The following is a 19573-nucleotide window of genomic DNA, read 5'->3' on the forward strand; positions in this document are numbered from 1 at the left end:
GGGATCCTTTACAAAAATGTAATGGCAAAGTGCTGCATGTTTTATTTACAAACAGGAAAAAAGAGATAACAAAGAAGAACATGTGGAGACAAAATTTTAACTTTGCAAAAACATGAGAATGTTGGTGTCCCCAGCTTAGCATTAGCATTCCTTTCCTCCCCAAGGCCTAAGCATAGGCCAAGGGTCTTGACTGCAATATCCATTCTGTCAGCCTGAGACCAAACAACATCTTTTAAGGTTAATTTTGTTGGTTAAAAGTAAATATTTCCCAGTGAGAAAATGTACTGTTCTCTCTTGAGAGTCCCTCTTGCTGGAGAATTCACAATTAGTTCATTTCTGTTTGTACTCATGCACCTACCGTTAAGCAAGTTGGATAAAAACCACAAATTTGTCTCAAAGTTGCATTTCTTCTTCCTTTTTCCCTCCACAAACAAAATACAGCTGAACTACTGGGACACAGCATCATTCAAGCAGCTTTGTCTGATAAATACAACTCACATCTGGTATGTGGGAGAGCCCTCCCTAGTCCTACATAGTACCTTATTCTTTTTCTGTAAACTGAAAAGTTTTCTGTTAAGCCCAGCCAAAATTTTATTAATGAGTAACAAATGTATAAAGTATGTTTACATAGTACTTTTATGTCTAGAATGACCCAGGAGAGTGCCTGCAGTCTGTATCAACACAACATACATACTGGGAGTTTTATGTCTTTGTCCTCAACTGATCTCAGCAGTTTCATTTTCTACATCCATCTCACAAACTGTCCTCTAACAGATTTGTTCAGTGAGTGACACTGCATCTCTTAGAGCACCAATAATGACATATGACTGCTGATGTCTCAATAGGATTTTGTTTTTTAAATTACAGGCCTACTATTTTAAGAGTCATTTAATTGTAATTCATTGGAGACCTACTCAGCTGGGACATGAAGTCAGCAGGAAAATTCATGAACTGTTAGTGAAAAAAAGAAAAAGTTAAATGAGAATTTTTAGAAGTAAATAATAAGGACTGAATACTCAAAGCTAAAAATACTTAGATTTTTAAAGAAAAATGTTTACGCTTTTTTGTTTACATGTGCAGTCTGCTGCTCCTTCAGATTAGGGATCAAAAGTTAAAATCCTTACGGAAAAGTTTTACTTCTATTGGTTTTGAGAGCATGAGTTTTACCCTTCTATTATAGCTTCTCCATATGCATGCAGTGCCCAGCTGTGGTGTAAGCCTCTGCAGTCAGTATCTCTAAGTATCCCAAGTTATCACAGTGAAATCTCTTAACTTTTTCAAACTGTTTAGGGTTGGAAGCTGATATATCCATTAACAATCCTACACAGACACCCTAAGGGTTGCTGATTTGTAAATAAACATTTAAATCCCTAAAGCCCCTGAAAAATCATTAATGGACAGAAGTGTCCATTCTTTTAATCAACATACAAAAGGATTCAAAGAGATAACTTCTGAATCCTCTGCAATCTTCACAGTAAAAGACTGATAATAAAATTTGCCGGTAATCATTCTAAAAAAAAACTGTGCTCACAAGAACTTCCAAAACCACACCAAGTCCTACTGGTCAGCTTCTCATCCACTAATTCATCTTATTCTGTCACTGGGAACTCTGAATTCTCCTGCTGCTATTGATTATTATCACCAGCAAAGCTGCACATTTGCTCACTTGTGTAAGAAGGTAAAAAAAGTAGCACTGAAAGGGCCTCAAAAATAATAAATCCTATTTCCAAATTGTTACCAAAAGTAGCAATTATAGTATAAATAATGAAGAAGAAATGCCAGGAGAAGAAAGCTGAATGTGTTTATGAAATGTACCATGGAAAGGGGTCAAAAGCTGGTGTCTTCCCCTGCTGCCCCACTAATGCATCTGAGTACTCACTGAGGGGTACCAGAACTGCCAGCACACTTCCTCATTGTGCTTCAGCTGACAAAGAGTTAAAGATGAGACACAAGGCCACAGAAAGACATGCATTTTCTGTTAGGACTGTCACTGACGATAAAAATCACGTACTCTGACACATCCAAAACCAGAAACCAAGCACACTGCAATTCCCGCATCAGAAAGACTGTGGCTGTTTTTCAAGGTTTAAGTCTGATCTTTGTTTTCCAACATGGCTTTTTGTATTTTGCCTCATTACAGCATTCATGGTGTATCAGATATTCCTTTCAGAGGATTTCAGGGGATGCCAGCAGCTGGGAAGCTCAGCCAGCAGCCAAACAATGCCCGAGTTCAGAAGCGAGCCCGGGATTCCTGCCTCCAGGCTTGGCAAGCGCGGGACTGTTACGGAGGTGATTCCAGTCCATCAGGCTCTGGAAGACAGCCACCTTCTGTCTCTTTTACAGCCCCTCCCCTCATCCCCAGCAGCCAATTCGGTCTGAAGTTGGGCTCACTGTAAACCAAGTGTTGGGAGGGTAAAAGCAGACAGGGAGGTCCACAATGGAAAGCCCAAGAATAATGGTGCAGTTGAAAACAGAGCAATGCCCGAGCTGCATTCCTGGTAGTTATTGCTGCTCCTTTCAAAGACAGCAATGGAAGAGGTACAACATGATGCCAGAACATTTCTATTTGCCAAGTAGAAGAAATATGGACCAACCCTCCCTTCTGCACAAATCAAATGCATTAACAGAAAACCTAACGGATGCCTTGAAATGTAATTACCAAAACAAATTATGTGGTAATGCATGCTGGATCATATCCACATCCACATCCACTCCCTTCTGGCACACACAGCATGCACACACCCACAGGGATTTATTCCTCTTTTTTCACCACCTGAAGATGATGTGGGCACTGCAGACCCATGTGAGTGCTGCTCACTACTCCCTGTGACTTGCTACGGTAATGCAAAGCAAGGTGGAAATCCAGCACACGAAGGCTCAAAAGCAGCTACAGGTAATTGTAACTGGCCTCCAGCTGCAATGCCCTGCATGCAGGAAATGCCTTCCCTCTTTGCATGCCCATGCCACCTACCACAGCTCTCCAGGGTTTGCTTTTCCCCCAGCACGTTGGTTATGTGTAAAAGCAGGCTAATCAAATCTTACTCACTTCACTTCTTGAAGCAACTGCTCGATGGAGAGGAGTCAGCCACATATTGTCCTTGGCATTGACACGAGCGCCTGCAAACAAACAGCAGAGGTTACATGCATGCCTTGGGTGTGACACTGAGAGCTTTGCCCAGCTGTTCCCCAGTAACCAGAGCTGAGGGCATGGTACTCTCAGTGCTCCCCAGTTCTCTCCTGGCACCATGCTCACATTGGAAATGCATTTCCAGATGTCAGATAGATAAAAACGGGATTCAGAAAGAAAGGAACGTAACAGATAGGATTATTATTAGGAATTGCCTTGTTACAGGACACCAAAGAAGCAAGATTTGTGGGAAGGAATTACATATATATGCATGTACATATGTGTCTGTGTAAATGCACTTTTTTGGATTAACTGATAGAGCTGGGGGGAAGAAAAGCACCCTTTGCTCAAAGCACTCTTGCCATCTGCAGATACAATGAAGGGAACTAGCCTGAGCAACCATCTCTTGTTTCCAGCTCCATCAGACAGACCACCAAAAAATAAGCATTTCCCTGCTTTGCAAGTCCTGCTGGGATCAAGAAAACAGGGCCAGAAAATGCTCAGGTTGGAGACAGAACTGGGCACTCAGTACATCAGGTTCTGTGGGTGTTACTGGGCAAACAGCAGAAGAGCAGGGATGAAGAAAACACTCATCTGCCTCCTGTGCAGTTCAGTGCTAACAGGTGCTCTGGCAAGGGCAGCTGGGCAAGAGGATGGATTTAGGCTGGCTTGTCAGAAAAAAGGACAAAGGAAGAATATTTAACAACTACAGTGGTTCTGGCTAGAGACACATTTTAAAAAAAAGGTATCCTGTACATTTGTGTGATCAAAAAGATTTGTTTGCAAGAAATACTAAAGCTATTCACTGACATGATACTTCAGGAAGGAAATCTAGTGATAAGCAGTAGAGAAACTAATTTTTAAAAGGTTTAACCTGAAAATATTGTACCTCACAGGGTTGCAGGTAGCAGTATTAGTCTGAGTAGCACATGCAGAAAAAAAATGTAGAGAAGCACAGGTGTCATGCACACAACCTGGGTGAGCCTCTGAACTTCATGAACAAAGGGATGCTTAAGCTTCATTTTGCACCATAACTTAAGTGCATTCAAAAGGCTGTAATTAATAAATCCCACTCCCTGAATCACCAGTACTTTCTGAGAGCTGATTCTCAGGAATATTAAGATGCTTGCCTGTGAATCACAGTGGTTATTGGGAATTGTACTAGATAAACAGAGAAGAAACAAGTTCTTGCATATTTCCACAAGTCAGGATGCAGCTTTTTGGTTGCAAGAAAAACAAGGCCACTTTCATAACTACTTAACAATTAGAGGCAATCCTCCAAACTCACCTCAGAACCTGGTACCTGGTGGTACAACCCACCCTCTGGAAAAACACCCTTTAGAAAAGACAGTTTCAAAGAGGTTTTTGTCTTTGCAATGCATCAGTTGAATACCTTTGTGATTTCTGTTTTTCAGGAGCTACACATTTCAGCTGTTTCCTGTTACAGAACTTGCTCTTTTCAATTTACTGCGATGCACATCTTCTGAAGAGATGTTTCAAAACATTTCCTCTTGTACTGCCACTTCCCTCACCAAAATTCAGCTTCTAGGTTCCCAGCAGTTCTTTGCAGGCAATGTTTAACAACAATGAGAAAACTCTACCACGTTGATGCACTTGTTTGGGGACATAAAATATCTGTCATTTTAGGGATGATCAAGCAGAGGCACTGGCAGAGCAATGCTCATGTTTTCAAAGGTGTCCTCTACACTGCAGGAACTTGGGGGCCCATCCTATGCCTGACAGAAAGGCTTAGCTGTAGGGATTTGCTTTCTGAGCTTGAAATAGACAACATAACATATAATGTTAGAGAGGAAACTTTCTGTATTCTACTTTCCTTTAATACGGCTGTTTTGTAATCTTTGTCGTTTTTCACTCTCAAAGTTTTCTGCCGGTAGAGGAAATAAATCTGAAACTGCCTCTGTTCTTTTGAGATCTGAAATAAACAACTCAATGCTGCCTTTCAGGAATAAAGCTAACATCTCTTTATCATAACCAAAGTACAGTTTTCCATCCAGCACACCTGCCAAATTCACATTCTAAATCTCCAACATTAGGGATAGTCAATGGAGGAAGAAAATTGTACTCTTTAGCCTATTAATGTCATTATTTATGTGCACCTTTCCAAGTTCTCCTGCAAGACACAGCAACAGGCCCACCAAAATGTACAGACAGCTTCTTGGCAAGAAGCTCAGAGCCTCCTGAAATAGTAAAGCAAGGTAATATTGCCAAGATGGCAAGGGCCTTGCTGGGGAACAAGGGGTTAGGGACTGAGCTCAAACATGATGCCCTCAGGCTCAAAGCCCAGGATGGGGAGAGCCACCAGCACAAATGGGAATGCAGCTTTTATTTGCCCAGACAATTGTTCTTGCATATCCACATCTGTGGCATCATACAGATATTCCCTCTGAGAGATGGTTACTTTCTCCTTCTCCTTTCTGACAGAAAGGACGTGAAGAAGTGCTCAAAGCTCCCTGCTTTCATGTAGCCTGGAAAAACAAAACCACACAGCACTGTTCCCCAGTTTGAACCATATGATTATGGATCAGACCTTGGAGCTGCTGCAAACCTATCTGGCTCTGACATTTAATGGGCCAGGGTGACTCACCAGCTGAGGGATCTGGCACTCTCTCTCCTGTATCAGTTCCAAACAGACTCCATTTCAGTGGCTACCTAGAAAGCCATTCCTGGTCTGTCTCCAGCAGGGCAGAAATTTCATTCATTAAACACCACATTTATTTGTGCCACCACCAGTTTATGGACCACAAATCTCAGAAGGTGCATATTTAATTTAATTTCTCTCCTGAGCACTGTACAAAATGAAATGTGCTGATACTCCTCCAAGCTTCTACTCATGCTGAGAATATTGCTTGACACCAACAGCAAGTGAAAACACCACTCTGTGAAAGCACCATCTCATTTTAAGTCAGACAATGAAGTTTTTCTGCTTATATAACTAAACATTATGTTCAGATTAATATTTTTGAAACACTTTCACTACTACCATTTGCTGTAGTTCATGGATAGATCGCAGTCACAAAGAGATGTTCATAACAAATCATAAACCTGCTCCTCCAAGTCTCAGAAACCTCCAAACCAGCTCTTGAATACTCATGAGTAATGATACTTCAGATATTAAAGAACAATGATTAAGTAGAATATACAATACAAAATTAATTTTGACTCATGTTGAGCTGGTTGGGAAAGAGCCACACAGTTCGTGCAGACTGAACCCCAGCACAGTCCAACTGACACAAAGTTCAAATTTTTAACAGCCCACATTATAAGTTTTTCACATTCACTTGGATATATAAGAGCTCCCCAAGATGGATCACCTACACTTTATGCTGTGATCAGACAAGCCCTATAACCCATGGATGACGTTTTGGCAGTGAGGTGCTGGAACTAAGTGTCCCAGAAGAACTCTAGACAGCCTTCTTCCCTCATCAGGAATGTTCACTGGCACATTTCTGGATGCTGTTTAGGAAAAATGGGCAAAACTGTTTCACCTGTCTCTTTATGAGGATAATGCCCATGCTTTTGCTTGCAAACCTTGAAAAAATACATTGCTCCTGCAATCTCCTCACACCACAATGGAACAGCAGTGTGTGACAAACACCACACACTGCAAGAACACATGCACAGATTAAATTTATTTATGCCTTCTTCTCAAGGAAGAAAATCATGCTTGCATTTAGCACACTGAAAAGCCACCCAAGCATAACCTGTAAGTAGAGCAGTGTTCTTTTCAACCATTCTGCTGTCATCAGGGGTAGAGCAGAAAGATCTGATGTATGATGTATGTCCAGCTAGTTACCCTGACTAAAATTAAGCAATCCAAAATTCCCCCAAAATGAACAGAGGAAACACATAGCTACAGCAAACTGAGTTCTCATTTTCTGCCTTCTCCAGGTCTGGCTAGACTGGTGAGCCAAAGAAACGTGATTGTGTGGTCTGCATGTACCCATCTACAGCCTGATCTGACTTTGAAATTTGGTGCTTTAAGCAGGAGGCTGAATCAGGTCATCTCTAGAAATACCTTCCAGCCTGAATTATTCCAGGATTCAAGGATGGAAATTAGAAGGTGCCTTGTAATCAAAGGGCTGAGAGTTCTGAAATAACTTTAAAAAAAATATGGAATTCATTTGAAGAAGCAGTCTCAAAATTCGTGAAACCAATAGCATTGCAAGGTTGCTTGCAAGGCATTAAAAGTTTGTACCATAAGGTTCCTTTCAGTCCCACATTCTTAAATCCCCATAAACTTTACTCTTACAGTTCTCCAGCTTAGAAAAACACTGCCTTTGAAATCTGCTAGCACATCCAGGAGTTTCCCATGAATTATGCTCCCTTTTTGAGACATGACTGCTTTACGCTTTGTTCTGACATATTTTGATCATGTTTTCTGTCACTACAACAGTTGGGAAACAGTTTTTTTAAATTTCTTTTGTTTAGATACTTCCTACTACACTGTTTCTAATATCCAAGTAAACTTCCTGAGTCTTAGAAACATGGTTCTAATGTAAATAGCACTTACAATTCTTTTTTTTTTTTTTTTTGCTATTATTCCATAATTTTTGCTTAACAGGAATTCTTAGATGGCACTCCAGGATGTGAAGCCACATTTCAAATACTTCAGCAAGTTTCTGAATCACAAATACTGTCAGTTTGAAAGCTTTGTAAGTTGTTAAAAGCTAGTTACTTTGTTTATTGACTCTGCTCTGTCACAGGGTGCGTTTTATGATTGTATTGCCACATTTAAATATTTTCCAAGCTTGCAAGAAATGCAGCCAGCTTTGTGAAACTCAGAAATAAACAATGCCCAAACTCCCTCATGTACGTTTTGCTGGGAATTCCCTGTAGCTTTAAAATGAGCTGATTTACCAGTTAATAGCAGTGAGGCACCATACCTTACCTGACAAAATGAGCAGCTCAATGATATCTGCATCTCCCAGGAATGATGCAACGTGAAGAGGGGTTCTCTTCTCAGCATCCTGCAAAACCACAGATTGTCCAGTTATAAAACAGTTATCACTCATTTCCACCAGACCTTGCAGAGACATTGCCTTTAGTCTGATATCCTACTACAGGTAGATGAAATCAAAGCTGAAATAGCAAAGACAACATCTTTAGGTCTCTTTCAGAAACATTTTCCATTTTTAGGTATCACAGCAACATAACCCAGATGCTTCTGGATATCAGACTCTGTAATGCAGTTTGCATCAACAGTACAACACCAGAGTCTCCAAAAGGATAACTCAGGAGAATTATTTGGAGCCACATGCAAGGTCAAGATGCAAATTCCTCTTGGTCTACAAAGCCTATGCACCATAGCCTAGATATCTATAGTAGCCCAAGATGGGCATGTAAACCAGACAAATCTGTCTTTAAACTTAGAAGAATTGCTAAGATATATAACGACTGAAGTTATATATAATATATATATAAGTTTTGAACTATATCATGGGTTTTTTTTATTTCTGTAATTTTTCCAATTAAGCAGTCCATTTTAAAGATCTTTTTTTAAATTTCAAGGGGTATAAATACAATGTCCACAAAACCCCTTTATTTTATTGCTTTATTCAGCTAATTCCAGAACATAAATTTTTAAAAGAAACTGCTAAATATTACAATATGGGTAACAACAATTACAAGAACTGTTAATACTGCTGATTGTGCTATTTGATCCCTGTTTCCAGTCCTAAATGTATTTCATTTTGGTTTCTGAACCACAAAAATAAGTTCTAAGAGATCTTATCAATCAAACTTATTACAATCTACTAGCATTAAATATTTTAAACCAGTAACTAATTCAATACTTCCTGCACACAATACCAACAGAGAAACTCTACCAATATTTACACTCTGTCCCTGAAAAAGATCTCTGAGCCTGTCATGAAAAATATCACTTTCAACATGCCCAAGCAGTCATCAACCATAAGCTATTTTGGAATATCTTCAAAGTATGCTGTAAATGTGGGCAAATCTGTGTAACAGAACCAAAGTATGCTGTAAATGTGGGCAAATCTGTGTAACAGAACCATTTGTCATGGGAATGTTGAAAATTGTTTTCCAGCACTGAGAAGCACAGAAACACTGATCACCAGAACAATTTATGTTTAATTTTTGTGTTTGTAGGGTTCTTTTAAACACACAAAATGTAAGTAGTCCTCAAATTCTGCTGCATTGGGTTTTGATCTTACGTGTTGGGCACGCACATAAAACACTCAGAAGACTGGTTACACAAAATCCTGACTGTCACAGGTCAGAGGGGAAGATCTCTTACAGTCTTTCACTTTCTCACATGGTAGGCAAATTAAAAGAATATTAAGCAGTGCCCATGCAGCAGTGTTCACTCATATGTTTCATTCCTAACACCACAGAACAGTTTTTACAGGCTACATAAGTGCATGTGAGATCTTCCACAGTTCTCATCCCATGGCAAAAAAATATACAAAAAAAATATATATAAAAAATATATATAACAACAAAACCAGTTTGCTTTTTTTTTTTTCTTCTTAGTTTGTTGATATTAATGCATGAAGCTCTCTTTAGTACAACACAGTACTTGTAATAGCCATTGTACCTGTCAGTGCAACACAGCCAAGCTTGGCAGGAGCAGAAGTTTGAAGTCGAATGCTAAAGACATAAGACCCAGCAATTTTCTGTATCGTGGAACCAAGGCTATCCAGTGCTTTGTTGATTACAAGCAATTTTCTGTACTAAACTGTAAATCTGAGGCAAATTTGATCACTGAGGGAGGAAAGGGCATGAAACAGAAGATTTTACTCTTCTGTAACAGCAATAACTAACTCTGAAAGAGTTCTTAGCTTTCAGTTTTTAAAATCAGTACAAGGTCCTATCATATTGAGTGCAAATCAAGTTTTCAGAGTCACAAAAATGAATTTAAGCTTTATTTCTCCAAGAGGAAAAACCCCTAAAATTTCTCCATTGATCACAACCAGGCACAAATCAGCATTCACTTGCACACAGAGCCCTACAGGGAGCATTTTCAGGAGCCTGGCAGGGAGAAATCCACACACGACACCTGCAGCCGAGCGTGCGGTCGAGCACTGGAGGAACACCCTCGAGTTCCTGTTCAGCCTGTGCACAGCACTGGGACCAAAGCAGAGGAACTAAGGTTTTTCTGCCTGTCTGTCCCAGCAGAGTCACTGTGTCCCCTTCAGAGCTGCGATCCCCCACAGCCACAGCTCCTCACTCGGCGCCCAGCCCGCACCCCAACATTCATTCATTCGGCTCCAGGCGCCCTCGTCCTGCGCTGCTGGCAACAGGAGCACAAAAGTAAACCAATAATGATCTAAAGACTGCAGGCTATACACAGAGAGAGGGATAAAAGTTGTCATTTCAAGGAAAGGCTTGGCAGAACCCCAAACCTCAATGTACATTATCGACGCAAGGAAAGTAAGTGGGGGGAAGAGATGATAACAGGATTACGAAAAGCATTAAGAGAAATAATCAGACCTGCTTCAAGTGCACTTCTCAGAAGAACAAAAGGTCAGCAAGAGACAGTAGATAAGCTGTAAACAATGGCTAGAAAATCATGCTGAGATGAGATAAACTCACTTTTCAGTACCTAAAGGGGGCCTTCAAGAGAGCTGGAGAGGGACTTTTCACAAGGGAGTGTTGGATAGGACAAGAGGAAATGGCTTCAAGCTGAAAGAGGGCAAGTTTAGATTAGATACTGAGAATAAATTCTTCACTGTGAAAATGGTGAGGTACTGAGACAGGCTGTCCAGAGAAGTTGTGGATGCCCCATCCCTGGAAGTGCTCAGGGTCAGGTTGGAGCTTTGAGCAACCTGGTCCAGTGAAAGGTGAAAGGTGTCCCTTCATGGCAGAATTTGCAATGAGATGATCTTTAAGGTCACTTCCAACCCCAACAATTCTCTGATTCTACGAAAACTGTATTTGTAGCCTATATTAGTTCACAGAAAAGATGATGCTGCAGGTTAACATTATCTGTACACCTTTTTTTTTTTTTTTTTAAATACAGATAAAAGAAACTAAGACTCTAACAGCCAGGCAATCAGGAACAGAAGGCCTCAGCAAGAAAAACACTCAACACATGCTTAAACTGTTCAAGTGATCACAGTGGCCCTCACAGTGGCCCTGATAAGGCCCTCACAGGCTTAAAGTTAGACTAGTCCTTAAGTGCTTTATTGGATCAGAGCCTGGGGTACATGAAGATCAGCAGAACAGTGAGTTGAATGAATCATATCAGCACATGTAAAATAATCAGACACACTAAGCAAAGGGCCTACATTTTCTCCTTAACACAGCCTACATGTCAAAGGAGATAATGCATTTGAATTTTGATATTAACTGCAATAACTCAGATCAGGTAATGCTTAGGACAGTTATTTACTATTAAAATGTAAATGCATCTGCTGCAGAAAATAAATGTACGTATCCTTTCTTTGTCACCAAACTGACTGAGCAGCTAACAGGAATATGTGGAGTTTACAGAAGGAGTTTAATCCGCCACAGATACAGAGTTACTGAAGCCTTTGGATTTCCACCACCTTCAAATGGGCCTGGGTGGCAAAATAAAGCACATGAATGCCTATAACTTGCACTGATCAAAATACCAAAATAATGACAGAAACAAACCTCCTGCTCATTCACTCTGTTTACAGTTCTTACATCTGAGTATACCTCATTTGAATAGCACAACCATTAAACAAATTTTCAGATACAAGTTGACTTCAGAAAAACTAAATATTGGGAACTGTTAGGACGTACTGAAGAGGCTAAAAGCATATGAGTACCTACTTCTTGGGCTATTTACAACTCTTCAGAGCCAAAAGCTGATGGTGTAACAAGAAAATCTCTGCTGCTTCAAGGATTTCCTCCTCCTCATACATTCTTTTTTTGAAGCCAGAGCTTTCTTTTATTATTATTCCCAGAGCAAACCAAAATGTTTGACCATGAGCACCACAGGTGAAGGTGAAAGTCAAGCTGTGTAACTTATGCTTTGTGCTCTTTCTTCTGCATGGTAATAAGAAATTCCCATCTGAAAATGCAGATCCTCATTCCAGAACCTCTCATCCCACATCTCATCTTCAGTTTAGCCTCAGAAATAAAGACTTTTCTGGACTGAGTCTTAAAATGCTAAGTGCTCATGAAGCAGAAGAGGCAAATATTTTGATCCTTTAGAACAAGAAAAATCATCATCTTCCTCTCCCCTCATCTAACAATTGTCTTCCATGAGGTTGACAGTCACTTTTATGCTAGAAAAGTGTAACTTTAAAAATTAATTATTAATTCCAGATCGAGATAATAGAAACTGTTATCCTAAAGAATGAAAATATTTTTATGTTTGTGAGTATTCACTGTAAGACTCAAAAGATAGATTTAAACAACTCCTCCTTTTTTATAAATAAAATATTGACTTTGGGTGGGGGGGTGCTAAAGCATGGGAGCACAAATATCTCAAGATGGGAAAAGGTTTTGAAAATTCAAGTGTTTCAGGCTGATATTGGTACCTTTGAAGACAAACTGCAGTTACAGCCAAACCCTGCCATGACTTTAATGATCTATACATCCTTAACTGCCTCAAACTGATGAGATGAGTCACCAGCACAGATATATATAACACAGTAACCATTACTATACTACCACGCTGTTGCAATGCAATCCAGGGTATTTCAGACTCGCAGTCTCTCCAGCAGAATCTTCTTCACAGTTCAAAAATTCTCTCTATAAAGTACTAAAAAAATTCTAAGCCAAAAAAATATTTTATCTAAACAGAAGTCATGCTAGTTACCATGCATTGAGAACATCAGTGTAATTTTATATTCAATTTTGCTATATAATGGAGAATTGTTCATAATTCTGTAGGAAAAAAATTCTCCATCACTTCCCACTTAAATAAACAGCATATTAAACAGCACTACTAGAGCCTAAATACCCATTTCAGCTACCCCAGAGAAGCAAAGTCTTTCAGAACTCACAACCCTAAATATTTTCCTATTTGCACCCTGAAGTACTCACAGCACCTCCAAAAACATGCTTGGCAATAGTACAGGAATATATAGAACTTGTGTGTGTGTGGGAAGACCTGGATGAAGCCTGAATCCTCCTGACAAAGGCAGTCCTGCAAATCTGTGCTTTTCCAAGCAGGATAATGAAGAAAAAAAGTAATGCACTGCACACATACATGTGTCTCCATGATGGCTTCCTTCCTGCCCTCCATATCTCATAATAAAACACCCCCTAAATGCATGGTCCTGCATCTACATACACATACATGATCACCCTGTTGCTTCTGAATATACCAAACAGCAGGTGTAGGAGATGTCAACCTGCAGCTAACCTGGCAGTCTGGATTGTCCAAGTGACATCACAAATGTCCTGAGGAAACAGGCTGCTGAATGCTGACCACACTTCCCATGGATGCAGTGTGTATTCAGTACCCAGGGGAGGGAATTGTTCACTGCCAGCTGAATAGAACAGGGTCCATGCCCTCAGGGTGCACCAGTGGCATCACATGCCCCCAAAGCACAGGTAGAGACTGGAGAGGTCCAAGTGATGATTAGGGTGATAAATGAATTAAAACCACACTTGTAATCCGAACAGATTTCATTTTGTTGCAAAATAGAAGCCACAATTACAGCAGTATGCAGAATGTAGCCATCAACAAACAAGTCCTCGGCTTGGGAAATTACAAATTATTTTACCAGACAAAAAAAAGTAATCTGCTAAACTTCTAATTTCCTCCAAATTCTTTCCTGAGAGTAACTCTCTCTTGGGACGTCTGCACATGCATTCCTAATTTTGTGTTGTTTCTCCACGCACTTTTTCTTCTGTCTTCCAAATTCTTCACTTGATGGAGATGAACAAAACTCCGATTTTTTAAACTTCAGAAATTCCCAAAGCTTGCTGCAAAACCAGACTTTTACTTCACATCCCTGTCCTACCTATATTTGAACTATTCCAGCGTTAACACAGCCAACCAAAATGATCAACAAAGGACAAACCTCTGCCAAGCAGCGTCAGTTTCCTCTCAAGTGAGCAACCAAATGCTAACATGGAAGTAATTAAAAACACCCTTAAAATAGAAACAGAAGCACACGATGCAAACTGCCAACTCCCAGCACAATGAGGGGGAAATCTTTTCATCTTTCTTCAGTGGTATTTTAAGCAATTGACACTTCCCTGCAGTCACTACTCAGAACACAACCTTCAGAGTTTGTGTTGACCAATATCTTTCTAATTACTTCAAAGAACAGCTTTGAGTTTTGCTCCTCATGAGGCAAAGCATTCTTGGGTGGATTTTGAGCATTGTGAGCAGCATTCTGGGCAAAACCATTCAATGACTTATTCTATTAAGTACTATGGGACTCATCTGCAAAACACATATTCTTCATTGAATCTTGCACCTGACAGCTGAGAGCATCTCCCTAGCAACCATCACTAACACAACCTGCAGCCAAAGGAGAGAAAAACATTGGAAAAACCCACAATAACCTCGTACAGGAAATGCTGGTTTGAAACTCCAGTGTGAAATACGGAGGAAATTTTGGGACTATGGCGTTCACCCTACCTTGCTGAGGGAGTTTTGTTTGCCTGGGTTTGGTTTTTTTCTTTGGTTTATTAAGATCATCAGCAAAAACTAAGGAGGAGGAACCTGAAGGGATGTGATTGTTTAAGGAAGAACTTTTAGGAATTTCCAGGAAAACAATCAGGTACTGATAATCATGGGGAAAGCTTAACATCAAGGTCCTGGATCAGATTTAAAACAGTGGCATGTCTTTCCTTCAGGACAGCAAACGGGATGGAGCCCCAGCCAACCAGATCTGTAGGATCACCTCTCTAGCTCCTTTTGGCAGCTCTGAAGCAGACAGCTGGACCCCACTACCTGCAAAAGCTGCAGTGCCAAGACCATACCAGACCAACTGTTGGAGTTAGCAATGAATAAACTGATGGTTTTACATCACAGAAAGACATGAAGAAAAGGAAGGTTGATTCAAACATCCAGGAAACACCTGGAAATTATCATTCTGCTTCTGCTTTATATTCTCACCACTTTGAGAGGCCACAGATTGTAGTCAGGACTGGCAGGACTTGTTTCTAACAGTACGGATGTAAGTTTAAATCAAAGAGGGGGAAAAATCCCTTCCCAGTTTCTGCAAAAAGGACCAAGTTGACTTGGAGATATTTTTTTCACTGCCAAAGCACTCAACTACTACTTGTTTACAGCTGCTTACCATTCTGGCTAGAATAAGCCAATCTGCAAAACAGTAATTCCTTTGTGGGCAAATTGTGGCCAAGATTCTGCTTTCTTACTCTCACTGATGAGAATTATAGTGAAGCTTTAGTTCAAACAGAGTCAAATGCATAACAGCTCCTGATCTGCAAAGACTCTTCACAAAAGGAAACCCTACAGAGAGTAAAAATATGCAATTTTCAGCTGTTTTCATTCATTTTCTCAGTAAGAGAAAAAACAATGTCCCTGACTGACCTGCACATTTGGAATAATTACCATACACTTAGAAAATTTAAAGTCATCTGCTGGAGACGATTACATTGACTCCTACTTAGGATACCACTGAAGCCCCAAATCTCTTACTTCCCAATCATTTCCATTAAGCTATGTGTTCATTACTGAGGACACTTCTAATACTGTCATTGTCACACTCCACAAGCAGGGTGCACAACATGCCAAGTCACATACCAAGGCGTTGACATCCTCAGTTTTGTAGATCAACATCCGTATCTCTTCTGGATCACCGCTGAAAATCGCCTGGACCAGTGGTGGCTGGAAAAAGAAAACAGAAACAGAAGCATTACAGGTTTGTTTATTTTCTGCTTAAACTGAGAGCATTTTACTCCTGCTAACAGTTGCTAAAGCTGCCCAGAGACATCGTGTGACCCCAGGAGTATCTCATCAGTAAGAGCTATTAGTTTGTTTGAGGATAAACTGAAATCATGAGCATGTTTGTACCTATAATGAGTGTGTGTGGGCACAAACAGGGACCCCCATTAGAATGGCAACTTTTGTCTCAACAACACGCAATTAGCCCAGATGTTCTCCCTGGCATGTAAGGGGAAAACTAATTACATCAGATAGTGCTGCATGCTTGCTCTTGGCACAGATTAATGGCCATGCAATACACATTTAGAAACAGAACATTATGCAGATAATGAATTTCTGGGCAATCACTAAACAACTTGTATTTTTTTACTGAATAAATACGCAATGAGCACAGTTAATTTTAGCCACCCAAGAAGCGAAATAATTATCTTATTGTCTCAAGTCTGTTATTGTGCCATTATGAATTAGAATGCAGAAATAAATAACCAGGCCCACAGGAAAACAATGTGCCATGCTCGCTCCTCTCTGAGCTGGCATCACCGCCGGGCAGCGGGAGGGAGCTCTGCGTGCGCTCACCGCTCCGACACTCAGCCAGAGCTGCTGACTTCAGTCCTTCCGACCACCTTGGCAGAAATATCTGAGTGAGCAACCAAGCTGGCAGCACACCGAGCTAAAAGAAGATAAACTGTGCTGCTGGAGACTTGGGAAAAGAAGGGGACCATTCACAAAGATCCCTCTCCCATAAAGCACGTGAAACTCGCCCCACTTTCACCAGCACCCTCCTGGAGGCAGTGTGTGCCCCACAAGTCTCACTCCTGGTTGCCTCGTGGTCCTACTGGCAAAAAGGAGTTTGTGGTGCCATGCAATCATCAGAATCTAAAATAATCCTGTAAAATGGCAGCAAGCATGATTACTTAAGCACATAAAACCACAACTGTTCTTGAGAGTATACAGAATTTAACTCTCCTGTAAACAGGCTATCTCAAAAGTCACAAAATAGGCTCAAAGAACAAAGAAAATAACATTTCCTCCCTATCTTTTCTTATTCAAATGTGGAAAATACATTTCTAATTTAATAGTGTCTATTTTAAGACATATTAATCCCTTATGTCTTTGAGAAACATTCATACTGAAATTTCGTTCTTGCCACTCCTCCAAAAGTCAAAAGGACTAAAGCAACATCTTTCATCACAACTGTCTATGTCTTACATATTGCAGTGAATGTTTGAAAAAGAAAGGGAAAAGAATTGCATTTCACTTGCACCATTTAGCATGCTCCTTCCCCAGCCATGTCAGAATGGGCAGAGAATCCCCAACAGAGGATGCAAACAGCCCCAGTGCAGCCCCAAGTGTGTTCCTTTCTCTCCTGAAACTAACAGCTATGAGAATCAGTGAATGTTTATGAAATTATGATGTTTGCACCAAAATATTGGCATTTCCTGTGCATTTATCATAATACTTAAATGAAAAAAAATAACAGGAAAGCAGAAAATTCCTCAATTTCAAGCTGAACAGCAACACAATCCAGTAGCCATGAAAAAATACCCCCAGCATCTTTGATTATTCCCTGAACCCATTTGCAGGTGCACCCAATGAAAAGTATCAGCCAGACTCTGGTGACATTTAAGGTAAGACCTCAGAGATAAGAGAAAAAGAACACAGAATTCAAATCTAGTCAATTAAAACAACAACAACAACCAAACAAAAAAACAAAAAAAACAAGTTCAAGTGCTGTTACAGACAACATTTTTCTTTTAAAAATGGAGGGAGGGAGTAAAGTGCTGTGCACCATTACATTAAGAAAAAAGGAAGGTCTACAATAAGACACTTTGACCCTTCTTCTCTCTGCCAGAAATCTGAATCAGACACTTGGTTTTCGAGGAAATGTTTGACCTTTCTAATTAGCATCAGCTACTTAACACAGAAAGCAGACTGAGAATAATATTGTGTTCTTTAGACTTGTAACATACAGAAGATCCTAATCTCAATTTTTGTCCTCCATGCCATGGTCACATCCACCTGCAGTTCCTTAGATCAAACCCCAGTGTTTATGATGCCTCTGAAGCAGGTTTTAACTCCCACCACTGATACACATAACCTTTGCTGACAGGAGACAGTTGCCATATACCCATTTCAAAGGCCTCATCCTTCAGACCTTTTTCCCCTGTAAGATTTAATTTTTATAAATTAATTTTGATAAAATCTATCTCTGCTAGTTGTAGCAGCGAGAGGCAGAGATAATGGAGAATGATCAGAGCCTGCAAACTGGAAAGAGAAGATAAAACCAGCCCAGGTTAATAATCATCTTGAGTCACTGCTGTGTAGCCTGTTCCAGCTAGGCATTTTTCTAATTCACTCTGTCATTATTTTACTTTATTTTCAATTTATTAGTTTTGAAATGAGAATGTATTATTGTTGAGGCAATTTTATTACATATTGAGACCCATTTCTGTGTAAGATGTGCAGTCAAGTATAATGACCTGTCCAGGAAATACATGTCAGAGGTGTGTTGCAGCATTACTGCTCAGTTAGAGGTCAAAGCTGAGAAGATGCATCCACATCCATCAGCACAATGGAAAAAGGATTGCTCCATTCAGCAGCTGACAGGGATGGAATGGGGCTGGTGCAGTTACATACACATTGATGATGGATGCCCAATGACCCAAAGAGATTACTTTTTTGATCTTCAGTGATAACCATATTCATACATCAATGACTTCAAACTACTTTTTTTTTTTTTTTAATTCCTGAAGGGTAGATAATGATCCTTCCTAATTATCAAAGGATAATATATTTTTGGAAATCATTTCTAAAATTTGTGATGTTACTAATGGGTTATTTCATTAATAGAAATATTTTGCTTTAAAAGTCTTCAAATTCAGAAATTGTTAAACCCTTACAATAAAGAAAAAAGCACAAGCACAGAGCAGATTATATATACCTATTATTAGAATTAAGCAAGGGTGCAGAGTTTTGGAATGATAAACAACTGTTTCATCAGCTTGGCTCTCTGTAGCTTCCAATTTCTTCAAGAGAATTTCACTTGGGAGTGTTCACATTTTTTTCTGAAAATAAACTCCAGCAGCTAGCAAATACCTTTCAATGCTACTTTTTCTACAGAGTTACTATGACAAGTACAAAACTTAACAACAAATTTTACTAGAGGGTTCCTTACTTTGTGCTGTAACAAGCATTTTAATAAAAACAAAATTGTGTCTGCAGGCACCTTCCAGTGTTGCAACATATTCCTATCTTTGCAGGACAAATCATAAGCTGGACTTCAACCTACCAGGCAAAATTAACTTGTTGAACTGAAGACACAATGATTTTTTCAGCAATAGAATTTTAACCTACATGGAAGGATGTCCTGTGGCTCAGCTGGATTCCACAGAGCCAACAAGCCATTCCAAGGAAAAAAGTCCAACCCTGGGAAATTCTCCTCCACAGATCTGACTATCACCAAGGGGCACTGGCAAGTCTCTGACTCCAGAGATGAAGCATTTGAGGGGACTGTCTGAAGTGCCATTTTAATTACTATGTCCAAAGCACCTGCTGAACCTCCTAGCAAACCACTCAGTATTTTTGTTGAGTAGTTAGTAACTGTGACACATACTGAA

The 19573-nt window shown here is 40.0% G+C and overlaps 1 protein-coding gene across 9 annotated transcripts in view; it reads right to left on the minus strand.

The window, feature by feature from the left end:
• The window catches only part of ANKRD44 (ankyrin repeat domain 44), a 127975-nt gene that overhangs the window by 51397 nt on the left and 57005 nt on the right, over positions 1-19573 (minus strand). For all 9 annotated transcript variants that reach the window (XM_033064203.1, XM_033064209.1, XM_033064207.1 and 6 more), the window contains exons 2-4: positions 15816-15899; positions 8037-8115; positions 3047-3117 (exon numbers count right to left, since the gene is read on the minus strand). In XM_033064203.1, the coding sequence (XP_032920094.1) occupies positions 3047-3117; positions 8037-8115; positions 15816-15899 (234 nt within the window). The remainder of the gene's footprint in view (positions 1-3046; positions 3118-8036; positions 8116-15815; positions 15900-19573) is intronic.

Source organism: Catharus ustulatus, chromosome 7 (assembly GCF_009819885.2).
Source record: "Catharus ustulatus isolate bCatUst1 chromosome 7, bCatUst1.pri.v2, whole genome shotgun sequence".
Classification (NCBI taxonomy): domain Eukaryota; kingdom Metazoa; phylum Chordata; class Aves; order Passeriformes; family Turdidae; genus Catharus; species Catharus ustulatus.